Source organism: Rhodamnia argentea, chromosome 10, assembly GCF_020921035.1.
Source record: "Rhodamnia argentea isolate NSW1041297 chromosome 10, ASM2092103v1, whole genome shotgun sequence".
Lineage (NCBI taxonomy): Eukaryota > Viridiplantae > Streptophyta > Magnoliopsida > Myrtales > Myrtaceae > Rhodamnia > Rhodamnia argentea.
In genome coordinates, this window is record NC_063159.1 from 17,422,658 (window position 1) to 17,446,456 (window position 23,799).

At 38.9% G+C, this 23,799-nt stretch overlaps 1 protein-coding gene across 1 annotated transcript; it reads left to right on the forward strand.

Moving 5' to 3' along the window:
* Positions 1-20,653: 20,653 nt before the first annotated feature.
* On the forward strand, positions 20,654-21,459 carry LOC115732361 (transcription factor TCP4). Its single transcript, XM_030662998.2, has one exon. The coding sequence runs from the start codon at positions 20,678-20,680 to the stop codon at positions 21,446-21,448; it is 771 nt and encodes a 256-aa protein (XP_030518858.2). The 5' UTR covers positions 20,654-20,677; the 3' UTR covers positions 21,449-21,459.
* Positions 21,460-23,799: the final 2,340 nt, after the last annotated feature.

A 23,799-nucleotide genomic window follows, 5' to 3' on the forward strand; every position in this document is an offset into this window, starting at 1 on the left:
TACTTGGATATATATTAAGAGATAATATTAAAGCAAAGCTCCCAAGGCTCCTCTCTAGGGCGTTGGAGGGGCTACGGCCACCTTGGAGATCGATTTTCCATCTCCCATTCTGGACCCATTAGTATTTCAGGGGTAACATACAGTCAAGTTGACTATTATAGAAAGCGAGTGAGAGCAGAGTCTGGATAACAGATATTATCAGTGACAGGATGATATCCACTAGTGCGCAAGATTCTATCGAATGTAATAAACTAGAGCTGAGAGATAAAGAGAATTGCACATAAAATTTATAGCGGTTCGATTTAGTGTAAACTTACGTCCATTCTCCCACGCTAACTGGCTGGATTCCAATAGACAATCAATAAGAAGTTATAGACATGAGTTATGATACTCAAGTTTGATAGACCTCACTATCTCACAGGATCACATTTTCAAAAAAATAAATATTATTAAAAATTATTCCCGTCGGCGATGACGGTGCTATGCAAGACGATCGACATCCATCAACGATTTTCGACCAATAGACTGAATCAGCAAAATGTGAAAATGTTTAGGACTGAATTAGTAAAAATGTAAAAGGTTGAAGATTTTTTTGACGATTTTTCCTACACAACAACGGACCGGTAAAGGGCAATGGTAACTGCGAGAACTATATTTGTCAAAGTCATATATAGGTGGAGAATTGGGCATAGTGGCACTTGTCAATATGATAGAACTTGTATATTTAAGGGACGGTGCCATGAGGGATACGCCTCCCGTTCTCTCAGACGTAGCTAGGTGTTGATCCTGCTCCCTCGTTCATATATATTCGCCAGCTATTGAAAAACAACACTCCTAAAATATCAATGACACAAAATGCCCAAATCTCTGTGTCGATGATCTAAAGCCACGAACGCTGAGGCCTGGTTACTTGGAAGATCATGGAACTCCCTACAAGTCTCATAAATTAGAAGTTCAGGCCTTTAGCCTGTGTTGATGACAAAAAAATATGTCCAAATGTTTAATTATTGACTTGGACTAGGAGAGATCGAGTGGGAAAAATTAGAGGTGTCAAATGGGTGGGTCGGGTCGAATATGGTCCGACCCATATTGACCCATTTAACCCGTTTTGACCCATATTCATCTAATGCAAAATCAATGATCCATACCCGACCCGACCCGACTCGACTCGACCCAACCCAACCCAACTCATACCCGACTTATGTTATCAAAACACTTTTAACATTCTAGGAAAATTAATACGCACCCATTTAACCCACTTTAAGCATATATTATTCAAATAAAACCTTCACATCAAATTAAAAAAAAATAAACAATAGAAAAAATAGTAAATAAAATTAGAAATGTAAAAGTCTATAAATTGAAAAAGAACTTAAAAATCATAAGAATTTCACTACTCACAAGGCCTTGCAAATGGATCCAGTAGGTCCAACATCTTGAAAGCAAACCCCTATGAGTTTGTGACCAAAAAATGTCCAAAATCAATTTCGAATACGCGTAAATTCAATTGAAACTCACACCCTCGTCAAAAACCCTTAGAATCAAACGGGTGTGCACGATTCCAGGAGAGCATCGTTTGTGAAAGAGCTAAAGAGTGTGGTAAAACTTTGTCGAAAAGACATACCATCACAGACCCATACCCGATTCGACTTATACCCGATTCGTATTTCTTAAACATTTCTAAAATTAACTAAATCATATAATTCTTATTTTTTATAATTTGATGAAAAAATATATTGCTAAAACACTTTTATATAATATAAATATATTGAATTTTTTTATTTTTTTATTTTATTTAAAAAAATTATTTTTGTTTTTATTTTGTTTTTATTTTTTTTATTTTTATTTTTTTCTTTGGTCTTTGTTCCTCCTCCATCTACAACTCCTCCTCCCTCCTCTGTCCGCCGGTTGCAGGGCTTCAGCGATGGCTGGCAGCCCGGCAACCGATGGCGTCCCAGCGACTTAGAGCTCCCCGGCGAGCCCCAACCTCAACCTCGACAGCGGCCCCTAATTGGACTAAGCTTGAGAAGGCAAGGGTGGGTTCGGACCTCGACGGCCGCTTCCTCAACCGCGACGATGGCGGCCCTTAACAGGATCAAAAGTCGGCAAATCGCAGGGCTCATGCTCCGATCGCCGCCTTTGCTGCCACCATCCACCTCCTCGCGCTCTCCGCCATCAAAAGCAGGTAAATTGCAGGTCAAACGATGCAAAGGAAGTGGATCGAGTCCATGAGATCTAGAGGGAGCTTGTGCTGCTCCGATGATCAAACGATTCAAAGGGAGGGGTGGCTAGCAAGAGCAAGGCCATGGGAGAGCTTGGAGAGAGCAGGGCGGATGGCGGCGGGGCCAAGCGCAGACGGTGGAGGTGGTGATTCGGGTGAAGATGTTGATGCTGTAAGCCAAGCTGCGTCCTGAGAGGCGTTTGTCCAGGGCAAAGGAGAGGAAGGAGCGAGTAAAAATGTGGGTTAAAATATGGGTCACTTTAGTGACCCATTTATGACCTATTTTGTGGGCTTTGAAATAGTGGGTTAAATTATGGGTCCTTTAAGTAAAAACAAGCTGCCCATATATGACCTATAATATATTAATATGGGTCATATATGGGTTTGTGACCCATTTTGACGGCTCTAGGGAAAATTATCAAAAAAGTCATCACTCTTATTGCAATTGTGTCAATTCAGGATTAAACGTTTTTTTTTGGTCAAAAAGTAAGTCGGATGGATTGAATTGGCATATATGCAAATGGTTTATGACTGAATTGTCTAAAAAAAAGATTTCGAGCTGAATTAGCACAATTTCAACATATTTGAGACTTTTTTTGGTAATTTTTTCGAGATCGAGCAAGACGTGACAGAGGAAAAATTGGCTAAAGTGTCGAAAGCTTTCAGTCAATAGTCAGCAAATTCATTGATCGACAATAAAACTGGTTTTAGCCGATAGAGGATCTGGGTGAAAACAACCAAGATTTGGCGTCAAATGTCTACTCGACTGACAAAGGACCAAGAGAGATGTATTCATAAAAAGTGAAATTCGATGCAACCATCAATCAAGTAGTGGACCCGCAAATCCAAAAAGTAACTGGTACTGGTAAATGTGAAGAAACAGAAGAGGCATATCTGTCGAGTGGTGGAGTAAGTGGTTGTGATCGTTTGTAAATAGGATTTGTTGAATTGTAGGTGTCATGTGGAGCGTGTTTAATTTCTTTTTAGATGTTTTTAACTGTCCATAGTAGGTATAAATGCCTGCATTGTTCTCTTTGTATAGGATCGCCAATCAATCAAAGAAGACCGGTTATTCAATTTTATCTTCTTGTACATCTTTACGTTTCCAGTATGTTTATATGGCTGGAAAATTACCCAATCTATCCTAAAAATATCAAGCGGATGTCAATTCAGTCACCTCAGGAATTTCAAACGGAAATTGATCAGAATGACTATATTGAAATATCGCGGAAAGGTTTAGGACTCAATTAGCAAAATCGAAAAGTTTAAGACTGATTTAGCATCCGTACAAATATGTTCGGAACCGATTGAAAAATTTCCCCTTACATGGCTAGATACAATAGTCTCTAGTCTCGGTAAATTTAATTTTCTTGGCATTTTATAATTTCTATACAAGAATCAATAAAAGACATTTTACAACCTTTGTCAATTAACTCATCGAACCATACGTTGAAAGGTATTTCGTCGATACTAACAGCTTCTATAAGTGGCTTTCACATATAGCAGCTTGCATGCAATTGATGTGATTTTGAATATCTATTCTCTAATTTTAAAGTTCCCATGATGCCTCCGACCACCAACGTCAATCCTATGTGCTAATATGTGTGGTGAAGATGAATCTCTTAATTTATACCGTTACTCTATACGCTAAGCAAATGAGAGAGTAATAAAAAGGATATTTCATGAAGGACAAAGTTGGTAAATAATAACCTCTGATGGACAAATACATACAAAGAAAGTATCCTTTGATTTTCATCTCGTTAGTAATCTACTAATATCCTTGACTTTGGCAAAAAAAAGATGAAAACCCTTTCTTTGCACTTGTAACGCATCTCCTGGATTTAAAAAGCTTCTGAATAGAGCATGAACAAATAAAATGTCTAAAACAATTTAATATCACCACAAGATTTTCAACCCTCTTCTTTTGATAATTAGAAAACTCTTCTTACTAAGGCTTGATATTTGCCCTAATCCTGAAAACTCTTGTTTGAAGCCAAGCGGCTCAGTGCCATGTACATATATATCCGATCCGATATGCAGTCCGTCTTAATCAGCATCGAGCCTCATTGGACAATCTTGGCCGGTGTCGAAACTATAATCTATACGAACAGCAATCTTGTTGACTCGCCACATGCAATGCAACACACTTTCTTTTCGACCATCCTCAAGAGTTATCCAAAGGTCGCTTTCTGTGCCCTTTGGAAGAGATGATAGAACCCGGGCCATGACGAATAAATCTGTCATTTTATATGGTTGTCAAGAGAAAAGCTCTGCTGGGGTTTCTTGTAGTGGCATTTGTTTTTTTTATTATTTAGTTCGTCTGAGTTTAAAGTTTTCTTAGGGTTTTTCAGAACTTTTAAGGCTCGTCGTTTAGGCGATGAGAGTAAGCATGAGGGTAATTATTTGGGGAGTTTGAGGGAGCTCAGAGTTGTAGTCCACTGAACAAGATCATGCTGCGACAGGTAGTATTAACCTTTTGAATCCTTTAAATATTCCTATTATAAGAAGAGAACAAAAAAAAGATGTGGTTCTGAACTTTGCAAAGGCATGTTATTCCAGTCAAGTTGTGTTTGAGATAGATTGGGCTTGATGGCTTGTGGTCTAAGCCCACCAATTCACTTGAACATTTTATAAAACATGCGCAAAGTAGAGAAATGGTATGCACTTTTGAGTCCGCAAATCACTTAGACCTCACGTGAAACTTAGCTGATCAAAGGCTTCATTTGTCTCACGAAAAATGTGATTGCTTTCGAAAAATGACAATATTTTCCAATGTTTGACTGAGACTTAAAAATAAACTGGAAAAAAAAATTTTCCATCGTTTGGTAAGGAATTAATTTTCCTAAAAAAAATTACAAAAAATTCAATTTTTTAATTATTTTTTTATTTTTTGACTAAAAAATATTTTTATTTTTATTTTATTTTATTCGATTTTATTGTTTTCTTTCTCTACCGATCGGTGGCCACAGTTTCTCACCCAAGGCCAGCGACTTCGAGCCTCGCTAGCTCTTCGCTTGAGGTTGGCAAGACTCGAGCTCGCCGGCCTCACCGGATCCGTTGAGGCTCAAACTCGCCCAAGGCCAGCAAGCAGCAGAGGGAAAAAAGAAAAAAAAAGAAAAAGATGAAAACATTTTCCCTACTTTTGAAGAAGTTTTTTCCATGGGCAGAAAATGTATTTTCTTGACAAGCTTATTTTCCGCGAACCAAATGCCAAAAAATCCGAAAAATATTCTCTTGAAAGTTGTTTTTCGCGAAACAAACGGAGTGCAAATTCAAATGTATCAAGTTCCGACGAGAAATTTTCAAATACCAGTCATACAAGGTGACGCGATTCCCGACATGACAAGACTCTTGGTGCATAACTAGCCTAAACTCAAAATCCTACTGTGATGTAAAAGAAAATACTTCATATTTTAGCTAATTAAGAAAAACTCGCCAATGTGTTCTCCAATGGTCTTCTTAGCTTCCATTAGAATAAGAGGTGAAAGTTGGAAATTTCTCGTAAACTAATAGGAGATCCTTACAGCTTAGAATACTACAAGGTGTACATCTGAAATAGGCAATTACAAATTCGCCAACTCAAGACAAGATAATTCTATATTGATCCTAAGTAATCAAAACAAATAGTATATAGTTGACGTTTAAGAAGTAGTGAGATACACATTTTATATTGAATACTGAATAAGATATAAGCCCTTCATCGAGATTGACTTTAGTAACATTCTAAAGTACTTAGCATTATTTGATCCAAACGATATCGTCTAACTCTTGTTTTCCCTAAATTAACACATTAGGGACAAATTGACTCTCTTCTTCAGCCCTAAACTCACGTTCGAGGATTTTGGGTCAAAATTACCATTTGAAACTTGCGATGGAGAGTAGAAGTAGGAAAAGCGGCTCAAGATCCTGCCGACCAAATGAAGACGGAAGTGAATATTACTGCTGTCGGGGGCTCGGAATTTCAAGTTTCGATAACACTTCAAATACGGATGCCCATTTCGAAGCTTCGACCTTTCATGTCCACTTGCAGAATTTTCCTCTTTTTCCACAAGCTATTCGATTTTCTTGTTGCTGGTTGATGATTAATTTGAGAACTTTTTTTGCTTCTTTTTTAATTTTGTGGGTATCTTCTCAGCTTGTGATGCTCAATCGTCAGATTGTGTTGCAGTTGATTCTTTTATGTCGGAAGAAGAGCATTAGGGTTTCAGGATAACAAAACCTGCAAATTGCAATTCATAAGTTTATGAGTATTAGTTTCCAGCCAGAGCAGCTTAATGCGACCCTCTTTTGTGCTTTTACTAGCGATTATCTCTCTGGCACCGAACCCTAATGTTTTTTCCCCTCCAAGCTCTCCCACTTTCCCGCACCTTCACTGTCTGTAGAGTGACAGAGAATGACAGACTAGTTACCCGAGATTCCCTATTATCTCATTTACACTTAGACGATGAAGATGTTATCGATTGCGAATCACTATTGGGTTATTTACGCAGAGGAGAGAGATCCCGTCAAATGAAAGATGGACAGAGAGAGTTAGAGGACGGGCCCACACGCCACGTGTTGCACAATGAATGGTGATCTGGGCCACGTCAACTTTACCATGTCCGCACGCAATATTTTCTTGGCGTTGTCCTGTCAAGAAGGACCAAGTCAGCTCCACGTTGGACTTTTATTTTATAAGAAAAGCCACATAGAATAAACTTTTTATTAGAAAATTCACTCAGGATGCATTACCAAAATTTGTTGCGGGAGACACTTAAGTGATCGTTTTTCCATCAATGTGACACACAAAAGACCACTCAACAAATTTTGGTACTAAAATGAGCATCCTTCCAAAGTTAAGTACTTTTGATATCATTTTCCCTTAAACAATAGATTGAGTGCCCATATAACTGTATTTTAAGAAGAAAATATGTACTAGTAATATGCAATACATATGACTATAATTGAGGAGCAATATTAAGTTTAATCCATTAGCAAAGTCTTGTCTTTTTCAGCCAAAAAAGTGATGCACGTGTAGAGATTTTCGTTCACACCACATAACACAACTGAACTTCTTTCACAATATTTCAGTAAGAGTTTTGTTAGCATAACAGTTTTTTGGTGATTGTAAGAATAACATGTATTATGAGTCACAAATTTTTGAAGGAGTGGACCTTATAATAATTTTTAATTATTTATTATTCATTTTTTGTGATCTAGAATAGCCTATTAATCTCAATGCATATTAAAAACCATCACCTAATTATTTCTCTTTTAGTAATTAAGCTCACATAATTACATTACAGTTTTCCATGAAGGATAACTCTTCACATCATTACCAAATTTAGAAATTACAAAAATCCGCTACATTCACACCATTTGAATTTTGTATCCTGTATTTGTAAAATTCATTATTTTGCATCCCGAGCTTTGATACTGGACAATAATTCCCACTAGACCTGTCAAACGGGTGGGTTGGGTCATAAATTGGTCCGGTCCAAATTGTCTCATTAACTCGTTTATGACCCATTTATGCGTATTGCAAATTTCTTGATTCATACTCAACTAGTCCTATACCCGATCCAACCCATGTTACCAAAACTCTTCTCCATTTAATCCAATCTAAGAAAACTTATTTCTCATAAAAACTATTACTATAATACTAGACTATTGTGGACATTTTTTTTTACAAAATATAATTTTCTTATTTTTTTTATAATTTTAAAAAATTAATATCTCATTTTTATTTCTTTTAAAAGAATTAGATTTTTTAATTTTTGTATCTAAATTTTTATTTTTCTTTCTTTCGAAAAATCTAATTTTTTAAAATTTTTTCTTCTAAGACCAGCGAGGGTCGCCGGTTAACACTTGCCGACCACGGGCATGGGCTGTAAAGCCCTTGCCCATGCGGCCATTGGGCGAGGGCCACGAACCTCCCTTGCTTTTTAGAAAAAAGAAAGTAAAAGAAAAGGTATAAACCTCTTAAATGGGTTGTCTTAACTGGGTTATAAATGGGTTCATTGTGAATCATTTACAACTTACTTATTTTGACCTCTTTATTTTGTAAACTCATTGTCCTAGCCTACTAAGTTTGTTATGACTCGTTTAAATCCGAGTGAGTTGCTAAAAGGGTTTTGGACCCATTTTGATCGGTCTAATTCCTACTTAACATCAGTCATCATTTTCATTGGCTACGAATATGAGAAGAGAGAGAGAGAGAGAGAGAGAGAGAGAGAGAGTCGTCGAGGTCACGGGCTTTCTCGATCTAAGGTTCTGCTGTGATTAGAATTTGGTATCATGGACTTTCTCGATTTGGCGATATTGTCAAAAATAATTCATGAACTTTAGTCCAATATGTAATGTCATTCTTAGACTTTTTATTTAATGTAATTGCCAAATTATTAGTGAATGTTCAATTTAATCTCTAGACTATAAATATATTTAATATTGTCCTTCAGTGAATTCAAGTTAAAGGAATCTATCAATATGACTTTCTATACGTTAAGTGTAAACGGTGGACAATAAAGAGAACTTACATGTGGATGATCCCAATGAGATATTCATCCCAAATCTAGATATAATAATATACGACATCAAATAACGATGGCCATGTTAACACCCTACTTTCTTTTTCCTTTTCTAATGTAGATGGATGAAAAAAAACAGGACCCGTTGACTCATTGTTTTTAATACCTCAAGGCAGTATATAATAGACAAAGCCATCAAATAATGTCTAATTCGTCTTTTGAGCAAATAGAATGACTAAATTATGCATTTTTCAATAGTTCAGAAATAATATTGCACATTGAACCAAATGTTATAGTTCATTTGTGTCTTTTTCCCTCAATCCAGGGTTGTCCATGAGAGAATGGCAGTCGAAGGCAATACGATGGCAGGTGTGTGAAGAGAGATTAGGCTTGTAGATAGTGGGATTTTGAGAAATTAAGGTTTGAAATATGAGGATAAGATTGTCATTAAGTGCAATTGGATCTTTTCACTCGTTGAGTTTTTCCCTGAGCCCCAACTCCAAGTGTTAGTTAGAAAGAGAGGATAAAATGAATAGATGCAAAATGCGAGGAGACTAATTAGTATTTCCTCCGACAAATTGATAAACCTATTGACTCTCCTCTGAAAGCTTCGCAAACTATATGCTTCCCCAACCATCACCTCATTAAGAACTCCATTACATCAAGAGAGTACAATTGTTGGAATCAATGGTGTTGCGGGTCGGGTCCACCGGGGCTTTGTCTTTTCAATACGTTTGGACTGTGCATCGGGTCTTCCCCTCGCGAATTCGCCTTCAGTGCTATTGATTTTTCGAGCAATTCACTCAATGTTCGACTCGAATTGGTCCTCGCTCGATGATATGGCTCGAGAGGTCGAGTACCTTCCGATTTGGCAAGCGATGCAAGCAAAACTAGAAGAAAACAAAACCAAAACCTTGGGCTGGCCATTTGGTTTTTTTTTTTTTTTTTGCTCGAACGTTTGGTATGTTGAAGAGGTGAGGAATCCGATGATCTATGACCCCTAGTTTCTTCAAAAACCGGTTTCTGTATCTAGAGCTTGAATGGATCATCTATATATAGCAGCTAATCCTCTAATTTGTTTTGATGTTTCATGGTACCTTTTCCAATAGAAAATTAAGGGAAGTGGAAGTCAAAATGGGTGATTGTCATTTCGTTTGTCTTATTAGATGGTGGTGCAACCCAGAGATTAAAGCTTTGAAGCTGGCCAATATGAGTTAAGATTAGAGCATTCCAATTCAATGAGGTTTATCAAGGGCACGAAGAATGAGCGAAGTTTGCAAAAATAAATGAAAATATATATATTCTCATCGTTTACATAAATATTTAAACACAAATTGTTATCGGTAGTGAAAATATCTTTCATTGACTAATTATTTCAAGCGATATATATGATCGTCTATAGAAAAATATTTCAAAAATCACTCATTTTTTTGCAAAACAAACGGAGCCTAACTAGGATTTTCCTTTTCTAGGCATGAGAGGAGAGCTTCCTCCAATCGACATTATGAAGTGATCACTTTGATGGAAGTGTGTGTCTACTCATTTAGCTGCTATTGGCCTTACGATATTATCAATCCGTTTATTTTATAAAAAAAAAAATCCTAGGGTTTATGAGGGCCTATGAATGGTGGGCGGCTCTTGCAATGGAACTTGATCTTGTGAAACTTTTTCCTTACAGACTGTTGAAGGGTCATCCTAGGACACCCGAGAAAACAAAAACGAAAGGTCGTCCACAGTTTTGGATGCTTCTGAATCAATGTGACCCACTTCAATGATTTGCGTTAGGATACTCTCCAGGAGCAAATGCTTTTCATCTTGTGCTGCCACCTCAATCCTAACGTTGGCGAAGTATATGCATTGATCCAGATTCTGTCGGCATGAGTTCTCGCCAGAAGGATGGCTGGAATATTTGCCTTTGGATGTCGTTTTTGTAGCGCGCTTGTAACCATGGAAACCATCTCTAACAGAAGTTTAGACATATTCCGCACATGATTGACATGATCGATTGTCCTAAAGCAAATAGAGTTTCCATGCATTTCTGTCTTACGAGTTGGCACACGATTCCTCACCAGTCTCCCTTGATCGAACTCAAATACAAAGGATGCCGGCTATATGATTCGGCCCCGATACTACCATATCCTTATCAACAAAGAGAAATATGGAAAGGGGAAAAAAAAAATACTCTTTTCGCTAAAAATACATCTCATTCAACAACGCTAAGGCTCAACGCTTTCTCTGATCAAAGAAGTGTTATTGGGGTACGTCTGCATGGTGTGGATATATTTATCTTTCTATCCCTCCGTTCATCATGCTCCCATTGAAGTTGTTCAACTTTTTAATAGAAAAAAAAAGGGCAAAAGCACACCTCAAGTGTACGGCGTTCACTTTGGTACCAAAAATTTTCACCAGCTCACTTAAGTGCCTAGTTGAAGAAAAAACGACCACTTAAATGCAAACAGCGAGAGATTCAGCTAAAAATTATACGTGGCAGTTGCATTTAAAATATTTTAGTGACACGTCATTTAAAAGTCCACATGGACTCCACGTGGCATTTTTTTTTCAATCAGTCCACGTGGAAATTTTATTAAAAAATAAGTCCACATGGCAATTTTTGCAAAAAAAAAAAAATCAGTCCTAAACTTAAAAAAAATTTAAAAAAATCACGTGAAATAAGTTAGCAAATTTTGAGTTTTTTTAAAATCACCATTCCAACAAATTTCGATGTATAATTTTTAGTCGGAATCTCTCGCCGCTGGCACTTAAGTGATCATTTTTTCTCCGATTGGACACTTAAGTGATCCAAAAAAAGAATTTGACATTAAAGTAAGCGCCGTGCACAAACTTTGACACTTGTCGTGTCCTTCTGAAAAAAAAAAAAAAGAGTTATGCTGGAAAAAGTTATTCGCAAGTAAAATTCACTCGGCAACCAATACCTATTCCTAAAGGGTATTTTACACCAAATTGCTCGATAGAATATGCGTCTCCATACATTATATTTACCTCATTATTGGCACGCCATGTAGTTATAATCCGAGTATTCTAAGTTCATTCAAGGATAAGTTAAGAGTTGCTGAACACATAATCGCAAGTGCTACTCAATCAACATTGTAGGAGTTCGATAAGCCAGGAATCCTCTCAAATAGATTCTCACACACCCTTCAAATAAACAATTACGCACATATTCGCCGCACTCAAAGCAATTAAACAACGAATGCTGCCTCAATGGTTGATGAGTCAACAGAACCGTACGCCTAACCAAGTATTGAAAAACAACGTTTTAAATAATGTTTATCTGAGACAAATGGGATGTTTAATTTAATTTAATTTTCTTTCAAGGCATTCTGAGAAGGGGAAAATTGCCAAAACAATCATAAAATTATTTCAATTTTGCTAGTTCAGTCATAAACTTTTTTTTTCTTGGCCCAATCGAATCCTAAACATTTTGTATTTGTGCTAGTTTAGTCCATTTGGGAGGCCGAAGTTGACATGGTGTTGGCGGTCCTAACATGGCAATTTATAATAATATTTCCATTTTCTGGTTTTTTCTCGAATTTTTTTCCTTCCTTTGTTTGCTTTTTGTTCGTGGCCAACGAGGGCCATCGGAACTCACCGGCCACTAGGCGAGGCGCACGTTAGCGTTGGCTGGCCTAGTGGATTGAATGGAATAAACGCAAAAAGTTTATAATTGAATTTTTAAAAAAAATATTTAAGTCTAAATTGATATAATTGCAATAGATTTATGTTAATTATCCTTCTCAAAAGTGATGCTCCTTTTGCAATCCATTCCAATTCAATGATTCATCGGCAGCAGCCTCGCAAAGGGTGTGTTACACGTAGGATGTAGTGATCAAACGATCACATTGGGCTGGAGAGATTTTCTCATTGAGCGACATGCATTTAATTTACCATGTCATTTGAGCCTTTTCATCGTAGGATTACACTAATTTTGCTTGCGTGTTCATCACCAATTTTTTTTTTTTTAAATATAGGCCAATCTTCAGGAGCACATAATTTGTATGTGTTACACATCATGTAGCACCAACATTCTCCGAGAGTCTCCCTATTCGTGTCGCACACGCAGGTCAACTCGTGTCGGAATTCCAACACATGGTCAACGCGCCGGACACTGGTATTCGGCTTCCGACATGTTAGATTAATCTTGAAAGTTTTTAATTTTTTAGAGATAAAAATGTAGATTTATGAAAACCTACAAATCTGAAAAAAAAAAAAAAAACTCCACCTAATCGCCACTTTGTCCAAACCATAATTGCATCCCCTCATCCTCTCGGCTCGCACAGCTCGCTCTCATTGTCTCTCCCTCTCGGCTCTCTCGCGGACGGCGTCGCTCTCATGGTCTCACACTCTCATCTCTATATTTTTATCATAAAAAATTATAATTATTCATGTTTATGTGAATGTATACATTTAATATACAACTTATCCCAACATGTCGGAATTCTCAATTGTTTGAGAAATCACGTGTCAATGTGTCGTGTGTTGGTGTCATTGCTATGCGGGTTACGCAGACTAGGGGTGCGCAAAAAAATCGAGATCCACCCTAACTGGATTGGACTGGACCGTACCCAACCAGTTCATTTTGGGTGGTTCCCACCGAGTTCCAGTCTAATATGCGGTTCCAATTTGCTGGAACCGGCAAGTACCAGTTTGATTCCCGGTTCAAGGTGGGATCCACCCACCCGGACCAACCAGACCAGACTTATTAGTAATATACATATCTTTATATAAATGTGTTTTTCTCTCCAATTATATCCAGGCCAGGACCCGATATATGTTTACTCCCGTGTTCTTGAATGAGGGTTGTTGGTGGGAGAAAGAATGGCTGTGGCAAAAGAACTACGTAAATTTGATTCTGCATTTGTGTATGGAGACTTCAAACTATCTTTCATGACACATGTCGTCTCCAGTTCTATAATCTTTTCCTTTGTTACTCACTCGTGGGTCTTCGATCCCATTATTCCATCCTGCACATGATTATGAGATCATATCAGTGTTTTGGCTGTTGTTGAGGGGTGGGTGTTGTAAATCTGTTGAACCGGTTCATCCTATGTGTGACGAAATCAGCAAGTGATGTTGGTGCTCGGTGCTCGATAGGACCGGTTCCATCGAACCATCTGAGAACCGGACCGAACCGATAGTTCGGTTCTCGGGTGGGTCCACAAAATGAGCGGAGCGGTTCACGATTCTCATTTTTGAAACCGATCCCTAGCGGACAATTCTCCATTTTAAGGTGTGAACCATCCATCCTAGAATCGATCACTCCTAATCCAGATCAACCTGCTCAGCAATCAATCGGGATATATTGTCTGTAATAAAAAAAAAAAAAAAACACATAGTTTAGGGAAGTTTAAGAGAGGTCCCGTATATCACTATGTTTTTTTTGGGGGGGTTAATTACGAGGTCTTGGAGACTTTTTGTCAAAGAAAACAGTTTTGGCTTTGTCCAAACAATATAGGGAATTCAAAGATTTGCTGACGTGGCTACTGTCCATGTGCAACCCGCTACTGGATGGAGCCCAAAAAATTTTAACTCGAGAGAGGAGGAGCCAAAGCCAAACAGGAGACCTCCCTTTTTAATCATTCCAATTTCGCTCCTTCCACTCCCGCCCAAATCAAAACGTCAGAAGCCAAAACCGCAAGCAGTAAGAAGCCAAAAATGAAGCTGCGAAAATTCAACTGAGTATTCACCTCCCTCCCTCCTCTCTTCCAAAACCCAAAAATTCGACCTCCACCCAAAAAGAAAACGCCCTCCACAATTTGAAAACCAACACCCAACAATTACAAATACCTCGCTCCCCTCTCTTCCAAACTTCAACCCAACCCCTCTCTCCCCTCTCTCTCTCTCTGACCTTCGTTGTTGTCGCGCCAATTCTTCGGAGTCCCCGAAATGGCGGCCGCTCCTCTTCGTGCCCACGACAACAAAGAGAATATCCCTCTGGTCTCCTCCGCCAGCCAGATTGACCTGAAACCGTCCGCCATTGGGCCGCGTCTCAAGAAGAGCGGCGGTGAGGGGACGGCACGGAAGCCGCTCGCCGACATCACCCACCTCTTCGTCAGCGGCTCCGCATTGACTCGCTCGAGTTCGGCTAGAGCGAGTAGTGGCCCATCGATGCTGCGTTTGCCCTCCCCGTGTCCGAAGAAGAGGAGGGCGTTGGATGACGTCGATTTGCTGCGAGCCGCCGCCGCTGCCCGCTCCGCCAAATTGTTGAGGATGGGCTTTCGATAGTCGGAAGGATCCTGAAACGTGGTCGTGCGGTCGTCTAAGGACTACTTGGATGATGCCCATTCGCCTTTACATCATACTGCGAATAATTGTTCTTGTATTCATCAAAAGCAAATAGATTTCATACATTTGTTTCCCATACATTTACTTCTCCTTCTAACTAATTCCATTTTCTTTTTATATAGATTTTTTTTCCTTTTTTTGTTGGCAATGAGTCAAAATCATACTTGGGGCAAAAGATCGCTAGTCATTAATTAGGTAGATATAATTCAATATTAAAAAAAAAGAATCAAGTAAGCTTGATTGCGCGAAAAAGAAGAAGAAGATTCCATTAGCCTTTGCTTTAAATTTAATACCTTATAATACGTTTTACGCCCGTAAGCATCGCGTTTAATAATTTGTTTTACATCCGTACGCATTGCGTTTATTAATAAAGAATGGAATCGGTGCAATACGAGCCAAGCTCTGAAATCGAAATTGCTCTCTTTTGACAATGTGTTGTAAAGCTGTAGCTATTACGTACCATGAGATTCTGCTTTCCTTATGTAAATAAACATTGGCAATAAATAATGGGTACTTACCTTGACATTAGGTTTTGACTTTCCCTTTTGTTTTCTTTTTTTTTTTCAATCTTTGAAGTCGTCACGCCGCTAAATTTACTCGTTCTCTCTTTGCTCGACTTGTATTTAATCTACTCTCTTAACCATCTTTAGGCTTATGTAGAGCTCAATCCGCAGGTGACAAATGTTAGATTGGATGGATCGGTATTCGAAAGATGTCCGTAACGCCGGCATTTTTTTTGTAGGGTTCATTGCAACGCGATTTAGAATTCCCCGTTGAAAATATGGATGACGATTGAATGTGCTTAAATACAAATGGGTAAAATTTGTTTGTAGGGTTCGAGAGCGTGGAGGACAATTGTGGCCCAACGGTAGTAGCCCTTACATAGCTTGATGGGCCGTGTTGCTCGATCCCTTTTGAGGCTCAAGGATGATGTAGGAGGCCCAACAATTTACCCATTTCTATACTTGTAGGCTATTAATTGAAAAAATCGAAATGTACTTTCTTGATGTTCCCTCATCGAACAGCAATAGTTTACAATTGCAATATGAGCTTTGCTCGAAACGTCAAGGCCAAGGACCACCTTGTAATTATGTATTCATTCACTACCTTAGTGTCCGATGTCAATAAAAAGTAGGCGAAAACCTAAATATGTAGGTGAAGAAGAGCAGGCAAAGTTCTTTGATCTCTACTCATGTAACTCTCCAACTGCACAAGCATTTGCATTAAGGTACATGCGATTAGGCAAGTTGCGAAGAGAGGATTTCCTTTTTCATGTTTACTTTTGAGGGTGCATTTCTATGGGGAATACGTTTTTTGGTGCATTTGAAAAATGATTTCAATCTCAATACTTTATGTTGTGCTAAAAAAAATTGAAAATTTTAATTACGTTTTATTTGTTTATTTTTTTTCTCTCACTTACTTTTTCTTTCTCCCTTCACCACGACCGGCAAGCGGCGGCCACCGACAAGGCTAGCGAGCTATCGGTGAGCTCGAGCCTCACTTGCCCATGTTTGTGGTCAATTGCCGAGGCCTGGCGGCTGATAGAAGAAGAATAAAAGAAAAGAAAATAAAAACATAAATGAAAATAAAAAAATAAATGTTAAAATATTCGAGATGAATAATTTTGAAAAGTGTTTCCACCTCTTTGGATTTGAAAATGTACTTTTCGAATTTTATGCATAAATTTTCTGTTGCATGACATCGTTCGAGCAAGCATTAAATTGGTATGTCAAGTCTACATTTGCATTCACAGTTTGTAGTTTAGAATTATCTTTTACTAACTTATCAACTTTTGTTACGTCTCGGAGATGAAAATTACCCAATAAATTTTAAACTTGTTGCATGACTATTAGATTCAATCCAATTTTTTTTATTTGGTCAATTTAGTTTTAAATATTTTCATGATTTTTTAATACAATTTATCTGGCCAATTTAAATAGGGAAATTCTAATGTGAAGGTCTAATCAACACCGACCATCCTACATGGTACGGTTGGTATCTTGCGTGGACTATGGGTAATAAGAAAGTTAAACCTTTTCTCTAATTTTTTTTTTTTGGTCGTCTTTTCTCCTTTTCTTTTCTTCTTAGTGCTCATCTCCTCGTCACATTCTTCTAATATTCATCCCAGATCCGCTTGAATGATTGATATTGTAACGAGTGAGTTTTAGCGAGCAAATCCAAAATGGGTCTCGCCAACCGAAAATCACCCGACCAGCACATGGATTATGTGGCAATGCGACTCGGAAAAAAATCACCAAAAAAGTTTTAAATTTATTACAATTTTATCAATTCAGTCTTAAATTATTTTTTGCCAATTCAATCTTAAAACTGTTGCATTTGTGTCAATTTCAGTTCATCGGGCCAACTTTAACCGGCTAACGCTGACATGGCGCTGATATGGCAATTTTAAATGATATTTTAATTTATTTTTTCAAATTAATTATTTTTTTTTTCTTCCTTCCTTCAGCCAAATATTGATTGGTCTAATGATTGTGTTATCTTCATTTTTGGGAGTACATTAAGATCTTCAATCAAGATTCTACATTGGTTATGTAGGCGGTCTTTCATTAAGTAGATGCGAGATAAGATTATAGAGAGAATCTAATACTCTCATTCTCTATTATACTCTTTGAGAGGATGTAATGGAAGCTGCAGACACGACGATCCGACAGACTTGTTAGTTATTTCTGACCACATGATTTCTCAATCAATGAGTGTTTTATGGAAAACATGTAGTGATGACGTGTATATTTATAATTGAGATTGTACCATTTCGACAAGTATCGTTAATGAAGCATTTCCCTAAGCGAAATGTTCAATGCTTATACGACACCGAAGCTGGTCCTCAACATCTGGAGCTATAGGTGTGGTATTGGCATTATTACTTTTTCTCATTACACGGGGTATGCAAATTTTTTCGCTCCACTGCTTTCCATCGATGCATGCAGATCATCCGATTTACGTGTATGATCCCAAGCTCCATCAACAGAGTGGCGGGCGATGTCTCAAAGGTTAAATCCAGCGATCCAAATCAAGCTCTTGACCACTCATTTAACCTCTTATGGATGCGGTTGCCGGAAGAAAGCGATTATTTGGGATTGCTTTTTTGCCATAGGGATTGATGATTTGGGTTTAGCATTTCTTTGGGGTAATTAGCGAGTTAGAGAAAGTTGGATAGTTGAAACCTTAACGGTGCGACGTGAAAATATCATCAAAATGAACGAATCAAAGATGTAAATTTACCAGTTGCGAGAGATTGCGATCCTATTCGTAGCGAGTCACCTCTCTTCAAGCGACGCCACGGCCACAACTTTCATCGCGAACAACGTGATTGCGAACCCTTATTTTCTTCCCGTCGCCAAAAGCAGAGAAGAACATAAGGCATTCCCATCAATCTAGTTGTAGGTTGCAGCTCACGCTTCCAATTAATTTGGCATAAGCTATATCTAATCAAAACCCATTGAAAACCAGAACCTAACCCCATCGAAAAAGGTACTTAGTAGTTAATTAGACCCATTGATTGCCTGGGCCGAAAGTCTTCCATCTACATCTACTTCAGAAGTCAACCTTTCCGCATATCAATATCGCTTAGTGAAACGAGGCAAGGCTTAAAACAAAAATTTCAGCTTAATTTTGACGTGGAGGGAACTACTGAATCTGTCTCCTGCTGAAAAAAACAAAAAAACCTCTGCTTTAAAACAATCTGGCTCACAGATTTATGAAGAGAACTCAGTCAGTGGGCATTACTGTTTCTGTTTCTTCGATCACGAGCTCGATAAAAAGCTTATGCAGTTTCATTACACGTCTCGGGTCACATTGCAAACATCGTGTCCGTCAGAAAGAGGTTAAGGATCTTCTCAATTCGAGTGGATAAATCGTTAAGTCAATTCGCTTGCTTAATGAATGACGCATCAGTCAACTTAAAGTGAACAATGACGATGTGCTTTTTCACATTATTTCATATCTTTTCGTTTCCCCTTTTTCACGGCCACCTCCTCCTTCTCGCCGACATCACTTCCATCACGGTGTTGCTTCCCTCATTGTGCTATCACCTACGAGCTTGAGGTCGTGAACCTCCACTGCGTTTGCATGCCATCACATGAGTTCTCAGAGAGGTGGTGCCAGTGGAGGCTGAAGGGGGAGAGAGAGAGCGCGCGCGCGAAAGAAGATGAGCAATCAGCAATGGCGGCGGTTGAGGGAGCGACGGGTGGTGGTGGAGGCCAAGGGGAGAGAGAGCGAGGGCTAACTGAGGGCAAAGGGTGTTATTTTTTTTTTCTTTTGAATTTTACATAAAATATGAGGATCATTCGATCGTTTTGAGATTTTATAATGGATCCTTGTACATAGAGTAGAATAAGAAAAATTAACTGGGGACCCCCCCCCTCTTTTTCTCCTTGTAATGAACATATATATGATGGAAAGTTGGACACCTTATTGGGTCTTGCCTTCCATGACTTGGTTGGTACCCACATTTAACTGGCATTTCGCGTGCACAAGTGTGTTTAGCCAATTTGCACCAAACGATTCCTGGTGCATGTCCGCCTCTGAAGTGACCTCAAACCTTCAAGTGCTCGTATAGCTTAGGGTTTCCCAACTTTGCAGATGGAACTCCGCCCGAAATGGAAAAATGTCATCAAAATCATTATTATCCCCACTAATTCTCTCCCTCGAGATTTGACATTTTCCCACGTGACTTTGTCACTGGGATTTGGCCAGTGGATCATCATCCATTCCAACATTTGTGAGAGACAGAGAATGAGAGGCGCGGCTTTTGAAGAGCTTTTCAACATATTTAACCTTGAGGGAAAGCATGTCATGATTTTAGAGAGTGGAAGTCCACTTTTCTCTTTGGAGGCATGCTTCCGTGTCAAATTCATCTAGTCCTAATTCAATACATGATGTTAATATAAACTGGTTATAGTGCATTGAACTAGGGTTGGCCTTGGGCTTAATCTTAGCGTATGACTAGCAATTAATGCGAGCGAGAGCTGCCAATTGCAGGCATATAGTTCTCTAATCCTTTAGTTAGCCAAAAATCGATTAGGATGTTCGGTGGAAACTACTAAGCAAGGTTAAATGGAAGATTTTCGATATCGTGCTCTTACGTTATATGAAATTCCGCGAGTCCCTTTAGATAATTCTAGAAATTTATATAGTTAGTTACGAAACTTTATTCACGCCGAATACTAAACATAGGTAGGGAAAAGTTTATTTGAAAAATCAGAAAAAAAGGGGCAAACCAAGGGTTGACCACTTTGAGCCGCCGTACCGTGAACCACAGGTTGTGTTTCACAGTCTCCAACTCAGAAAAGGAATAGAAATAAAGGAGAAAGAACTCTTAACAATTTACCAATTCAATGACTACGGTACGATTAAATCTCGATCATCTAAATCTTAATCGTATTAGGTGTAATTTGAGATTACGAGGATTTGATTTGACCGATTGTTATGCTGTTGAATTCAACTCAATATATGACGTCCGAACTAATTTAATAATTTTTTTTTGGTGGGCAAGAGTAATTTAATAAATCAATCTCAATATATTTAGCTTTTCTTTTAGTTCAATCGTTTATTGTCCAGGACATGACTTACTTTATAACGGACAGAGCGCCCAAACATAACCTCTTCAACCCCTAGGCAGCGTCGGATGGAAGCAATGAAGACCGTCGCTAGAGGAGAGCCAGTCCAAGTCCGGGGCAGTGGCCACGTCCTCCGCTCGAGGGTGGGGCGGAAGGACCGCCACAGCAAGGTGTACACGGCCAAGGGCACCCGAGACCGCCGAGTCCGCCTCTCGGCCTACACCGCCATCCAGTTCTATGACGTCCAGGACCGCCTTGGCTTCGATCGCCCCAGCAAGGCAGTCGACTGGCTCATCCACAAGGCCAAGCCTGCCATCGACAGGCTCGCTGGCCTGCCTCCCTTCCACCCTGTCCCGCCCCACCCGAACCCCCATGAAACGCTAACAACGATCCCTAATAACAGTAACGGCTCCTCCTCTTCCTTCTTGGATTCCTTCTTCCCGGTGAGCTCCGCAACGTTGTCCGTCAACTTCCATGACGAAGATCTTGGCCTCTCCCTTCACTCGTATCAAGAACGGGGATCTGGTCCGATCCATGCTCATCATCACTCCGCGTCATCAGTGCAAGGAGAGATGCCGATGGTGAGCCACGCAGCGCGTGCCGATCTCTTGGGATTCGACGAGTCCGACTATCAAAGAATGATGGGTTGGAACAGAGCAGGAGGGAGCGAGTTGACATTCTTCATGGACTCGCAGCAAGAACACCAAGAGCACCACGAGGAGGAGGCGCTCTCGCATCAGAGGGGTGCCCTTCAGTCCAGCTTCGAGACCGCGCCACAGCCGCAGCTGCTGCTTGGTGGTTATGTTAACGATGAGTTGGCGATGGAGGACGAAATGTAAACCACACTTCGGAAGCATTAGCATATGGCATGGTGTGAAGTAGCGAGTTTCGAGACATATTTTCGAAAAGAAGAAGAAGAAGAAGAAGAAAGGGGAGTATGTCCAGAATTTAATTTCCAGTATTCATCAACCACTCTCCAAAAATAAAAAAAAATCGAAACATTGCATGGTTTGATAACGCCAAGAGAAATCCATTCGACTACGCAACTTTTCTACTTCTTGAGTTTTTTCTTTTTTTTACTCCAGAAGTAATCTTGAAGCCACTTGGAAAAGTAAAAAGAAAAAAAATTACTTCTCTTTAGAAGTAGAAATAGAAAAATCAACTTCTAATCATAATTTGATTTCTAGAGCAGAAGTGTTGCCATGCGTGCTCTTGATTCCGTTGCATTCTTTATTGTGATTGGACGTTTCTCGATCAGTTGGTGTTGGCTATGATTAGAAGGTGAACAGATTAGCATTTTTGTTTTCATTTTTTCAGTGAATAAAAAGTTATATCCTTAATAGAAATAATTGTGCAAATGAAGTAAGTATCGGTCGTAAATGATGAGTAATAGTTGCTTCACACCTTTTTCCGCTCTTACTGTTCAAGAAGCAAAGGCCTTGAGGCCCAAACATAAAGCAAGAAAACAAAGGCCGTACGGCCCGTGCTCTTACTCATTTTTACCTTATTTTAGGCCCCAAAAAGAAGAAAAGAAAATTACTACTCGTTTTTACCCCCAAAAAAATTCCCTATATATATGTCCGATCTAAGAGGGGGCACTATTTACAACCTTCATCGCTACATTAATGGAAAAATTTCTCTAATTTAAGGATTTTGTCAAAGGTATCCTTAGGGCAATTGTTAGGTAAGTAATGGAAATTGTGCGGTTTCTCAATGTACCGTTTTTCTCATGCAATACGTAACTGATGTATTAGAAATCGAATCATATCTTTATTAAGTGTGGTTGACAACCGAATCATATCTTTATTAAATATGATTAATAAGTGGACTGAAATGGCTAATCAAGAACACCCCTAACTTAATGGTCTCGTTAAGCCGATTTGTGAGTAATTTGTGGTTCCACATTGCCTTTAGCAAGCTCATTGATGAAACAAAGTTAAAAAAGACTAAAGCATCATCGATTAGATGAACGTCCTTGTTCATCATGCAACATAATTTTAGTGACTCATGCTCAACTCCCGAGCTTCAATTCTTAGCAACTTTTCTTCTTAAATTATTGCCTTTGAATAATGGGTGACTCCACGGACTGGCTTGCTGAGTCGATGCTTGTGTCAAGTTCCGGGCTAGGGCTTAGCGTGGCACATGACCAACATGGAGATGTGGGCAAGCGATGGACAAAAATAAAGGGGCTTTAGAACCGGAAAATAACGAGGTCCGGGTCCTAAGGACCTGGGCTGAGCCTTTCTAGAGCTAGACCCAACCACAAAGGAATATGCCCAATCTCAATGGATCCGGACTAAGTTTCAGTGACTTTCGCGTGGGAGTTAGGTATTCATGTATGGTCGCTCGGGACCCGAGCATTGGCACGGGGTATTGCTTTTTGATTAAATGGGTTAAAGTTGGGCTCCTTGCAAACCCATTATTAATTGGCATTTGCTTTATTAGGCTCATTTCAACCCATATTTCACATTTTAGGCAGCTCATATTTTACTTTACAAATATGATTTGAAATATGGCTACATAACCCAATTTGCGACCTCTACTCTTCACCTTATAATTGAGTAGTCCTCGTGGGCCTTGGATAAGCGAAAATCAATCGTAACGGTTCATGAGATTCCTTTCCTGAACAAACCAACAATGTTGGCCTCCTTGATGTCTGTACTCTCTTACGGTCAATAGATACCCGATTCCAAGTGGGAGGCTGGATCGAGAATCCCAAGAAGTGTCGCCCTTTGTCCGACGACCAGGCGACCTTTCCCCTTGTTGGAAATTATGATCTATTGGGAATGAAAAACAGAATTAGAATTTGAGACATAATAACACTCTCTTTAAATATTTATTTGCCCCACAACGTTGTTAATAATTACCAATAAATATTCTCCAGAATATAACAAAATCTCGATGAGAATAACAAATAGCGATTCTGATAAATATATCTCAAGGAAACAATTTGAAACGATGGTTGTGTATCTTTATGAGAAAATGAAAATTTGAAAAGTAGTAAAAAGAAAATGAATAGAATTGCTCAATGTTTAACAGTCAAAGAAAGACAACTTTTCATGTCTCAAAAATTGTTATTCGAACACAACTATTCGTATTGAAAGTACACTTAACTTCGGACACGCCTCTTCGTGTTTAAGGAACTGTTAATTAGGACATAACTCTTCGTTGTACAAAAAAACAGTTTATT